This window comes from Hippocampus guttulatus, chromosome 1, assembly GCF_054856545.1.
Source record: "Hippocampus guttulatus isolate MCC_2025c chromosome 1, RoL_Hgut_1.0, whole genome shotgun sequence".
NCBI classification, from domain to species: Eukaryota; Metazoa; Chordata; class Actinopteri; order Syngnathiformes; family Syngnathidae; genus Hippocampus; species Hippocampus guttulatus.
In genome coordinates this window covers 13,655,935-13,667,441 of record NC_141261.1, presented here as the reverse complement: position 1 = coordinate 13,667,441, position 11,507 = coordinate 13,655,935, and the positions used below count along the sequence as shown (strand labels likewise).

The following is an 11,507-nucleotide window of genomic DNA, read 5'->3' as shown; positions in this document are numbered from 1 at the left end:
GTGTGTGTGGGTTTGCAAAAAGCTTTGAGTTTCACTACCGTCACCTAGCGCTTAAAAACGGAATACTTGAAGGGTTGCCTATTTTGCAAAACCGTACAGTATTTCTTTCGGAATACAGTATTTGGAAACACTGACAATTTTGTATTTCCGTAATACCATCCATCCATCCATTTTCCGACCCACTTTATCTTCACAAGGGTCGCGGAGGGGTGCCGGAGCCTATCCCAGCTGTCTTCGGGATACCAAATTATTATTATTATTATTATTATTAATTTTATTAATTTTATTGTTATTATTATTATTATACAAATCGCAACAGTCGTGGTAACTATACACGCCTTGTAACTATTTTTACGAGAGCAGAGTTGGCAAACGTACACGGTTTTGACGTCATGCAGTTACATTATTGTTCTATAGAGGGCAGTAACATAGTGAATTTCCCCCACGCGTGCAGTCTTTTTCCCCCCAAAGAAGAAGCAGCAAAGCGTGGTGTGCGTTTCACAGTGAAGGACCGCTAGTGTGGAACTACACTAAACTCGGATGAGCACAACGTAAAGATAACCCAGGTTAAAAAAACAACAACAAGGAGCGACCCACGCCTGCTGCGAAAATGCTCGTCTTGTTTGAGACCGCTGCAGGTTTTGCCATTTTTAAAGTACGTCATCAAAACCGTCTTTTCTATTTTCAGGAGTGTCGCAACGTGGGTTAGCTTACATTAGCAAATTTGCTAGCTGCCGAGATACTTTGTACCTTCGACGGACCCCTATGTGAAGGATGATATACGATATTTAGTCCAATGTAGGAGAGTGTGCAACTGCAATCCACCTTCTGTATTTTAATATATGACATATGTTTTGTTAAAAGTTTCCAACATGCTGTCGATCGGCCTTGCAACCACGTGTGTGAGTTAAGTTAGCTTTTTTCCCCTCTAGGTTCTTGATGAATCCAAACTGCAGCAGATCGACAGTCTGTACAAGGAGTTTGAGACTCCTGAAAAGGCAAATAAAATGTGAGTAAACATGCCGCACGGGCTAGCTGGGCCAGTCGAATGCAATGTTTCCCAATCATTGTTAAATCAAGGCACATAATCCATTAAAATTTCACGGCACATCGCCAAATAAAAATGAGTGAAAAAATTATTTAGTGAGGGCTTGCAACTCAAAAGTCAGGTGATTCATAAGTCAAGCTACCACTGTCACTATATATTTGTACCTTCTGACGTCTAATGGAAGAGAATTTAATTGCTCTCCATGTTGCACAGATACATTTGTTGTTGTAAGTCCAAACCCAATTCCACCATTATGTTAAGCATAAATAAAAGCAGATAACAATGATTTACAAGTCATGTTCAATATTTGATTGAATACACCTCACAGGCATGATACAATTTGATAAACTCTTGTCCGTTTCCCCATTAAATACCTTGTCTTTGACGTATATCCAAATACATATAGTTTGAACATGAATTGCAAATCATTGTATTCGTCTTTTATATAGATTAAAACAACTTCCCAACTTCGTTTGAATTGAGTTTGTAGGTCACCATCGCTCTATTTAAGTTAAATTGTATAAATTCCTATAGCGCGCCTGATCATCTCTCATGGCACACTCATTTGCTGCTGCACAGTGGTTGGGAATCACTCGGCTAATGAAATACAGCTTATTTTAGGAAACTTTATATCAGTTATTGTTTTTCATGGTTAAGATGAACATTTTGTTGACAGTCCGTTATTGTTTTTCAGTGTGAAACTAAAGCACTTTGAGAAGTTCCAGGACACGACTGAGGCTTTGGCAGGTAATTGACACACCCTGTTCTCCAGAGCCAAAGCATGTCACATACAGGTTTATGGTCTATGATGCATTTAATGTTTCTGACTTAATGGTGAAGTATATTGTACTCGTCACTACCCCTGAGACCACAAACGGCATTTTTCATGTGATGTCACTGAGTATCGTCAATAAGACTGGTTGTGTATTTTCCAGACCCTGTTACTTCTTTTCATTAATGCGGTTTTGTTTGCTTCCTCAACTCAGCTGCCACTGCCCTTGTCGAGGGTAAAATTAGTAAAAGTTTGAAGAAGGTGCTGAAGAAGATGGTGGCTAAGGAGGCTCACGAACAGCTGGCCATCAGTGATGCAAAACTCGGTGGCGTCCTCAAAGTAGGTGACTCGACCACCGTGTTGATGCCCGTCCTTAATTGCGGCATTGTTGGTAAGAATCAAATTTCCCTCTTTTTTTTTTAGGAAAAGCTGGACCTTAGTTGCATCCATAGCCCTGCTGTCGCCGAACTCATGAGGTGCATCAGGAGCCAGATGGAGGGCCTCATCTCGGGACTTCCACCCCGGGAGATGAGCGCCATGTCGCTCGGCTTGGCTCATAGGTAAACGTCGATGTGCTTTTTGCGTCATCTGATGAACCGCTGTCTATGATTACACGTTGCTGTCTGAAACGCCCTGTAGATTTTCCTCAGCGTTCGTCACTACCACTGAGGCGGCAGTCTCCCTCATGGGAAATCCAAAAGTTATGTTTTGGCATGTACTGTGTCCCTCCCCGGTATTTATATGTGTTTGTTTGCGTATGTTTTCACCAGTCTGTCCCGTTACAAGCTCAAGTTCAGCCCTGACAAAGTGGACACCATGATCGTGCAGGCTATATGTAAGTGTGGTTACATGATGCTGTTTTGGTTATTTTAGTTGGCAAATTCCAAATTGCATGATCCCAAGAACGCTCCACTTTTGAGGTTACGCAATATGTAGTGGTAGCTTTGTAATAGGATTGCTTGAACTGAAATGTACTGCTGTGGAAACAGACTTTTAGAGGCAACAAGTTGTCATGTTGTTTTGCTCTGCAGCGCTGTTGGACGACCTGGACAAGGAGTTGAACAATTACATCATGCGCTGCAGAGAGTGGTATGGCTGGCACTTCCCCGAGATAGGGAAGGTCATCACCGACAACTTGGCCTACTGCAAGACGGTCTTAAAAATTGGCGACCGCACCAACGTGGCCGGCAGCGACCTGTCGGAGCTGCTCCCTGAGGAAACCGAGGCCGAAGTGAAGCTGGCAGCTGAGATCTCCATGGGAACCGAAGTCTCTGAGCAGGACATCAATAACATTCGGCACCTGTGCGAGCAGGTATGTGTTCCGCGGCAATATTGTTTCGTTGGAAAGGTGTCGGTGACCTTGGTGATGATGACGACAAATGTCTTCCTCCAGAAACAATGATGTGGGTTTTTTTTCAGTCACTACCTCATCTGAACGGTCCCTCGGCTCTCTTCTTGACAGCCACTTCCCAGTTTCTTTTCCTAAGAGAAAGGCTCCCTTTTTGTGCAGGTGATAGAAATTTCGGAGTACCGCGCTCAGCTATACGACTACCTGAAGAACCGGATGATGGCGATCGCCCCCAATCTGACGGTGATGGTGGGCGAGTTGGTTGGCGCCCGTCTCATCTCGCATGCCGGTGAGTCATGTCGGAATTTCGGCACTGTAGCAAGCTCGGGCGCTGAAGATCACGACACTCTTGTCGATTTGAACTGAAACATGTCTGATGTTTTTAAGTCACTACCTCTTCTGAGCTTTCAAAGATGATCCGACTTGAGAGGTTCGACCCAAGAGGCCGGCGGCTCGCTCACTTCCTCTTTTTGTGACCCAGGTTCGCTATTAAATCTGGCAAAGCACCCAGCCTCCACAGTTCAGATTCTGGGGGCAGAAAAGGCACTCTTCCGAGCACTCAAGACCCACAAGGACACGCCAAAGTACGGTCTCATCTACCACGCCTCTCTTGTCGGCCAGACCACTGCCAAGAACAAGGGCAAGGTACAGTCCAAGTGAACTCCCAGCCAGGACCATTGAACTATTTCGGCTTGGAACAAGTGTGATGTTTATTTTATTATCCCCCCCCGTCCAGATCTCCAGAATGTTAGCGGCCAAAACATCCCTTGCCATCCGCTATGATGCCCTCGGGGAGGACACAAATGCAGAAATGGGTGTGGAGAACCGAGCCAAACTGGAGGCCAGGTTACGGCTTTTAGAGGAGAAAGGAGTAAGTTGAAACATTAGTTTCTGTAGGTCCGGCTTTTTCAGTTATTTTGTTTGCATCCCCCGAAATAGAGGTTCTCAAACTTTTCACACCAAGTAACACCTAACAAATATTTTGCTCTCCTCGTGACTAACGTTAAAATACTGTAGCATCATCTTTGTGGAGAAAAAAGCACAATGTAAACCACTGTCACATTATCCACAGTTTATCCATTAACACATACCGGGGAAAAAAATGCTTAAATCATCTTTCAATTCAAATGGACTGCAGCAACGTTAAATAATGTTACCTCATTCGCACATTAACATTTAAAAACACTTTATAAAGATTAATAGGAAATATAGTAAAATTTTAAGTACAAAAGGTTTGTACTGCACTCACTGCAAACAGTGATTCTTCTAACATGAATGATATCACACTTTGAGAATTGCGGCTCTTGCATTTTATGAAAACTTTTTTTTTTAAATTACATTGAGGTGTAATGTAAAAGTATGTTTTATACATAAGCTTGTTTAAATCCAATCAGATCTAGTCCTTGTTATGTTTCCAGGGCACCTTATTGTATTTTGTTCCCTCTGATATGGAATATATTTTGGGTAGGGATAAAACAGATGTGAATGACTTGGTGCCAAACGTTTAAGCCTTGACGCATAATTTTGATGTCGTATATAAGGTATGTTTCGACGGCTCTGTTCTTCTTTATAGATTCGAAGGATCAGTGGAACCGGCAAAGCCATGGCCCAGGCAGACAAATATATGCACAAGAGGTAAATTCTGTCATCGTCAACAACACTTTTCTCATTTTCTCCATATGATATGACCATAAACAGCATTAACCTCTGACCCCCCCCCCCCCCCCCCCTCCAAAAAATAATAAAACAGTGAAGTGAGACTATATGACCCGTCTGGGGATTCTTTGATCCCCTCCACTTCAAAAAAGAGGAAGTTTGAAGAGATTAAGGAGGAGGAGGAAGAAGAGGCTTCAACGCCTCCGGTGAAAGCCAAAAAGGCCAAAAAGGAACAAAGAGCAGCAGCAGGTGGGTGGTGTAAGAGCTAAATGTAGTGTGATTGAATACGTTTTTTTAAAATCTGAATTTCACTTGTGTGTAACAGAGGAAGAAGACGAAACGTCTGCTGCTGCCACTGAAGAGACCCCCAAGAAAAAGAAGAAAAAGAAGAAAGATAGTGGTGCTGAGGTGCCAAAAGTGGAGGAAGAGAGTGTTGTGGTGACTGAGGTACAACTTGTTTGCACCACAGCTTTTTTTTATTTGTTTGCATGGATGTTTAGTAATGCTGACTTTTTTTTTTATCTCTAGCCAACAGAGAAAAAGAAAAAGAAGAAAAAGAAGGAGGCGGAAGACTGAAAAGAACAATGTATATTTTTTGGTTTTGTCTTTTTGCAGTCATGCGGTTTTCTTTTTCTCTAAGGCATAGGTGTCAAACTCAGGTCCTGGAGGGCCGCTGCCCTGCATGTTTTCCAAGTCTCCCTGTTGCAACACACCTGATTCAAATGAACAGGTTCAATGTCAGGCTTCCGCAGAGCTTGCTGATGATCCGATCATTTGAATCAGGTGTGTTGGAACAGGGAGACTTGGGAAAACATGCAGGGCAGTGGCCCTCCAGGACCTGAGTTTGACACCCATGCTCTAAGGGGTCAAATGTTAACATTGTGTCTCATTTATAGTTTTTCTACTTCTTCAAATGGTTTTTCTGACAGAGGTTTACCCGGACTGAAAAAGTAAAATGTGAACCTTTTTAATGACCACGATTTAAGTTAGTATTTGAACATCTGTATCAAATCTGCTCCGGTGCAGACTAAGACACAAACTTGAAGACTGCAGAAGCAATAAATATATTGCAGTATGGCCATGTTTTCTTCCGTTTTAGTGCAATGCATGGAAATGAATGTTGTGAGAAATGGTCACGCTATGTTATTGGACACCACAGCTTTCCTGTCTCTACTGTAGAAAGAAAAGCATTTCTCACAATCTGATGCTGCAATGTTTCACAGTGTTTATTGTGTTCAAGGTAATGTGCATAAGTCTGTCACATTCTATCTACATATGTACACCGGAGGGGGGAAAAAAACAATGTTTTTGTATGCACCAGACAATAGAAAGCAGATATCAAAACACACAGATTAAATGGTATTTTTCAAGTGAGGTGTCAACAACAGCAACAAAAAAAGTATTCTGTAATTTTAAAGCTCAAGGATACAGAAGAAGTTGTCCAAGATAAAGCAGCAAATGTCTTGCCACACTTGACATAGGTCTCAAACTCAAGACCTGGGAGTCACATCTGGCCCACCATACCATTTTATGTGGATTGTGCCTCAATTTATAATTCATGCTACAAACTACAAAATTTCAAATGTTTAAAATGTTCAGATATTGCAAGCATTTTTGTTACTCCATTTATTACGGATCCCATTTTAAAGTAATTACTTTTGAACAAGCAGTTTTTCCTCGCCTATAATTTCAAAACTACGTGAAAAATGTGTTGTATTTACTCAATTTTATTTGACGTGGTTGATCTGAATCAAGATACGGTACGTTTTAAAGTTAATGTATTGTCTCCTCAAAAATAGGTGTCTTGATCCAGATTTTATGTACAACCACTTGACAAAATACAATTGAGTAAATTCAACAAAAACTTTTTTCAGGGTAGTTATACATTAATTTGTTGTGCATGTGTGATACAAGATGATTTGTTGGGGTCCACAGCCCTCCGAAGGAAACCACAACTAGGATGTGCCCCAGATATGACACAGTCTCAGAATGGGAGTCGCAGAAAGCACAATTCAGGTCTATATCATAACAAGACTTTATAGTGAGTGGGGTGTTTGGGACACATTAAAAAACAAAAAACGAAATAAAAACCATATATATATTTGAATGTACTTATATTCAGTCCAAACAACAATGGTGTATTTGTATTCATTAACATTTGAAATGCAAATTGTTTCCCTGAGAATGAAAATCGGCCCTATTAAAGAAAAATGTTAATTACTGCGAGGGGGGGGGGCTTCTAGACGTTCATGTTGTTCAAGGAAGACTATAATCTATGATCAAATGTATTACTTTAAAACATTAAACGTATTTTTCATGACAAAAAATGTTACCGACTGACGTTTATCACTTGTGTCCGGTCTCTTGTAATTTCCCACAACGCATTTCGAGGCCACCGCATACGTAGATGCGCAATCCGGTGGAGCTCTGAGATCTGTTGCTTTTCCTTGTCGCTACCACATGGCACGACTGCGACACGTTCGGTCCGGAAAATGTTATTGACGAACACGTTTGGTGTCTTGTCTTTTTAGTTTATGTTCGTTAAGTGGGTTCCATACACATAAGTCATAATAATGTCGCAGTTACAAGCGAGGTTTTACACAGAAAACCCAAGGTAAGAGGACAAACCAAAACATACGATTCAAATCTCGTGTCTAGCTTGATAGCTAAATGTGTATAGCTTACAGTAATGTAATCCAGTAAATGAATAAATTGGTGGGGAATCCGTACGAACGCCACAACACCCGGCTTCTGCTTCTCTTGCTGCTTTATTTTATTGTTTTGGGTCTAACAAAATGTCTCGTTGTAGGTATACAATAGATGATGTGCCATTCTCCATTCCAGCCAGTTCGGAGGTCCATGATCTCAGCAATGTCATCAACAAGCTACTGGAGGCCAAGCATGGTTTGATAATTCTTGATGGTATACATGATTGCATTTGTCATTTAAACAGCAGCGTAAGTCTCGCCATAAGGACCTCTCCTTTTCACGCGAATATATAAGTGTGACTGTTGGCTCCTCATAACACCACCTCGGAATTTAATTGTTCTGCTCCATTTTCATGATGACTGAGTGATTCCGATGTAGGGAGCAAAGGTTTTTCGTGATACTTACCCAGTAGCATATTTTGCAATTGTTTTAAATTTGTATGTTGGTTGTCTCCGCCACAGCATCTCATACCAAGGTGGACTTTGACTTCCTGGTCAGGGGTCAATTCCTTCGAATGCCATTGCTCAATCACATGGAAACAGAAGGCATCTCAACGGTATGGCTCAGCCTCAGTGCTTAATATGGACGTCATTCATTGAGGTCAAGGCTTAATGTTTAGCTGTGTGTGTGTGTTACAGGAAGAAGTTGTGGAGATCGAGTATGTGGAGCGGATCACAGCGCCACAACCCGAGGAGTGTATGATGCACGATGACTGGATTAGTTCTGTCGATGCAGATGCCGAGTGGTAAGATGATGGATGCGGTCAAGTCCCAGCTTTTCAACAACGCTGTAAAAGAATGATTTGTTTCGCCTTCTGTTTTGGCAGGATCCTGACCGGATCTTATGACAAGACCGCCAGTATCTGGTCCTTGGAGGGCAAAGCTATGACAAAAGTGGTTGGACACACAGATGTGGTCAAAGATGTCGCCTGGGTTAAGAGGGGTGAGGAGGGTAGAATTTTTCTCTAGGGGTGAGGAGGGTAGAATTTTTCTCTTGAGACTCGTGCATTGGCTTACTACATCATTTTAGGGCTGAAACCATTAATCGAATTAAGATAAGATAAGAAAACATTTATTAGTCTCGCAATGGAGAAATTCACGATTCAAAATTCATTCAAATTCCGATTACTGAAGTCATAGCGACTTCTGTTCCTTGAGGCTTCAGGGATCGTTTTTTTTCACGCGGACTGCACAGTGGTGGAAAGCCAGGAGGAAACGGTCTGTAAAAGACAAAGAATGTCCAACGTTTGAAATAATTTCACATTTGAAAAGATAGTGTGCAATTTGTCGACTGTAAAGCAGAACTTGGACAACACCACATCTCGATGGCCGACACAAGGTAGCGTAAACATTGTTAGCTAATACATTGTAGCCTATTACCGCTAGGTAGAATTTATTTTAATGCCCTCACAAGTTGCCACAAATAGACGTAACCACCAATGAATGCACTTTTAATGACTTTATTGAACAGTCACAAAATACACACACACACACAATGTGTATGCATTACCTTATTTTTGTTATTTTGGAGCACGTGATTCAGATTTTTGATTTCGAACAAGAATCAGTAGGCTGGCTTTTATTTTTTGGGGGCAAACTCGCGGATGCTGGAGCTCAAGGGCTCAGGCCCCAATGCTTCCATTTGTTTTGTATTTCATGAACAGGCATGTTGGAATAACGAAATATTTTTACTTAAGTATTACCGGTGTCTACCTTATTAAACTCACGCGAAACACTTTAGAACAGTTGCTTTGTTGATAAAGTTTCCATGTCTTCAAATGTCCATGCTAAGTGAGAAAAAAATGTTTGTGCCAGACGGCCTGACTTCTTTGCTTTTGACCGCCTCGCTTGACCAAACCATCTTCTTGTGGGAATGGAACTCCGAGAAGAACAACGTGGTGGCCAGGCACTGTTGCCGGGGACACACGGGGAGCGTCGACACGGTCGCTACAGAACCCACCGGTTCAAAGGTACGCCTCAGGTTGCGAGAAGAGTGTGAAAAAGCAGAAGCGGGTTTTAAAATTCATACTTCTTTCTTTCAGTTCTGTAGTGGCTCCTGGGACAAAATGTTGAAGATATGGTCAGCAGGTTTGTTACTCTCGAGAGTGATGACTAAATCACCTTGAGTGGCGCAGAAAAGAGATTTCATGCTGCAAGATTTGCTTGCTTTTCCAGTTCCCTCTGATGAGGGAGATGAAGTTGAGGAGCCCGCCGACAGGCCGAGGAAGAAACAGAAGACCCAGCAGATGGGCCTTACTAGGGTAAGTAGCAAATTATCAAAATTTGGTGAGACTCATTGTTTTGCATAAGCCGACGTGGCCCTCACACATTTCCCCGTTCGCGCGCAGACTCCTCTTATGACGTTATCTGGGCACAATGAGGCGATCTCTTCGGTGCTGTGGTGTGACAACGACGAGGCTTGCAGTGCATCATGGGACCACACGATCCGTTTCTGGGACGTGGAGACGGGAGAGATGAAGACAACCCTGGTAAAAAATACATTTGAGATGTTAAACTCCAAACAAGTCAAATGTTATCATGTAGTATTTCTTGTAATTCTCAATGGGGAATTTCCCATTGTAAGTTAAAGGTACTGCTTGATTTTATTGCGCCTTCGATTGAAGTCGATTTTTAAGACAACCTTGAAATGAAATGACGTAATTCACAGACGGGGAGTAAAGTGTTCAACAGCATTTCCTACTCGCCTTTGTGTCGTCGGCTGGCGTCCGGCAGCACTGACAGACACATCAGGCTGTGGGACCCACGCACCAAAGGTATTCATTCCCACCTTTTGTTGGAAGTTAGTAGAATCTCCACATCCTGTAGAAACTCTTCCCTCTGCGCTTTGCCTCCTTCAGATGGCTCACTGGTGCTCCTGTCGCTGACCTCCCACACTGGCTGGGTCACCGCTGTCAAGTGGGCCCCGTCGCACGAGCACCAGTTGGTTTCCGGATCCCTGGACAACCTGGTCAAACTGTGGGACACCAGAAGGTCTGTATTAGTGGAATTATTATTATTAGATTATTTGGGGGGTTAAAAAAGTCTCTCTATCTCTCTCTCTCTCCACTTGGCTAATAAAGATGATCAAGCGATCAAGCAATCGCTTATTAAAATGAGCTTTTGACTAATGTACAGTGCAGTATAACGTCTGCAAAGCCTCAAAGCCCGGTACACGGCTGCAGTTTCCAATGTGCGTCGGAAGATGTACAATGCTCAGTTGTGTGGTGCGCAAAGAATATGCACTTTCTGAGGTTATTGTTTTTTTGTTTTGTTTTTTTGGTGCTGGTTCACTTGAGTCTCGTTCAGTCGCATTGGCTAGTGTGCGGCAGGACAAAATAAAAAGACTGGGTGTGTTTTACATATTTAGCGTTGTTATTCCAACCTCTCTTTTATGAAACACTTAAGACATTGGAAGATGTGGTTGTATACTGTGTAGGGTGAATTCACGTGTGGATTTAACTTTCCACTTTATCTTGTAGCTGCAAAGCGCCTCTGTATGACCTAGCGGCGCACAAAGATAAAGTGTTCTGTGTGGACTGGACAGAAAGTGGGGTAAGATTGATGATGTGTACAGTATATTGAGAGAAAAATGTACCGCTAATTATTTTTATGTTTTGATCCACTTGTGTGTTTCTCCTTTCAGCTGATGTTAAGTGGGGGAGCTGATAACAAATTGTACACCTACAAGTATTCATCTTGTCCGACTGACGCTGGAGCATAGTCACAACAGAGATTGTGTCGATGGAATCTTATCCTGTTCAAAATCCTTTTTGTGACTCTTGTCTCATTTTTTTTTACACATTTCCAATGGGATTGTTGCCATGTAACTTCCCTGAAAAATAAATTGATCTCCCAAATGTTGTCTCTTCTTTTCATAGATCAAGGTTATTACAGTTAATGAAAATTGAGAAAATAACCAACTAAAATTGAGGAGAAAAGAAGTTTTCATTAACAGAAAAAATTAAAAACACGAGT

General features: G+C 42.0%; 2 protein-coding genes and 1 non-coding gene across 3 annotated transcripts; all 3 read left to right on the top strand.

Annotated features, from left to right (window-relative positions):
• Nucleotides 1–479: 479 nt before the first annotated feature.
• Nucleotides 480–5,901, top strand: nop58 (NOP58 ribonucleoprotein homolog (yeast)). The gene is made up of 14 exons (XM_086111248.1): nt 480–655; nt 933–1,009; nt 1,743–1,795; nt 2,035–2,159; nt 2,244–2,380; nt 2,591–2,655; nt 2,852–3,132; nt 3,331–3,457; nt 3,650–3,813; nt 3,905–4,039; nt 4,742–4,803; nt 4,919–5,073; nt 5,150–5,271; nt 5,353–5,901. The coding sequence occupies exons 1-14, from the start codon at nt 611–613 to the stop codon at nt 5,398–5,400; spliced, it is 1,596 nt and encodes a 531-aa protein (XP_085967374.1). The 5' UTR covers nt 480–610; the 3' UTR covers nt 5,401–5,901.
• Nucleotides 3,176–3,262, top strand: LOC147210478 (small nucleolar RNA SNORD11B). Its single transcript, XR_015103045.1, has one exon. It is a non-coding gene; the product is annotated as a small nucleolar RNA SNORD11B (small nucleolar RNA).
• Nucleotides 5,902–7,268: 1,367 nt separating the features above from the next.
• Nucleotides 7,269–11,389, top strand: wdr12 (WD repeat domain 12). Its single transcript, XM_086111235.1, has 13 exons — nt 7,269–7,438; nt 7,634–7,728; nt 7,995–8,089; nt 8,172–8,278; nt 8,360–8,475; nt 9,348–9,502; nt 9,575–9,620; nt 9,708–9,793; nt 9,881–10,021; nt 10,201–10,306; nt 10,391–10,523; nt 11,012–11,084; nt 11,176–11,389. The coding sequence occupies exons 1-13, from the start codon at nt 7,398–7,400 to the stop codon at nt 11,251–11,253; spliced, it is 1,272 nt and encodes a 423-aa protein (XP_085967361.1). The 5' UTR covers nt 7,269–7,397; the 3' UTR covers nt 11,254–11,389.
• Nucleotides 11,390–11,507: the final 118 nt, after the last annotated feature.

Coding starts and splice junctions, on each gene's coding strand:
- nop58 (XM_086111248.1), top strand. CDS start 611: ATGCTCGTCTTGTTTGAGACCGCTGCAGGTTTTGCCATTTTTAAA. Junction 2,160..2,243: donor AACTCGGTGGCGTCCTCAAA/GTAGGTGACTCG, acceptor TTTTTTTTTTAG/GAAAAGCTGGACCTTAGTTG. Junction 3,133..3,330: donor TTCGGCACCTGTGCGAGCAG/GTATGTGTTCCG, acceptor CTTTTTGTGCAG/GTGATAGAAATTTCGGAGTA.
- wdr12 (XM_086111235.1), top strand. CDS start 7,398: ATGTCGCAGTTACAAGCGAGGTTTTACACAGAAAACCCAAG. Junction 8,090..8,171: donor AAACAGAAGGCATCTCAACG/GTATGGCTCAGC, acceptor TGTGTGTTACAG/GAAGAAGTTGTGGAGATCGA. Junction 9,621..9,707: donor GTTGAAGATATGGTCAGCAG/GTTTGTTACTCT, acceptor TTGCTTTTCCAG/TTCCCTCTGATGAGGGAGAT.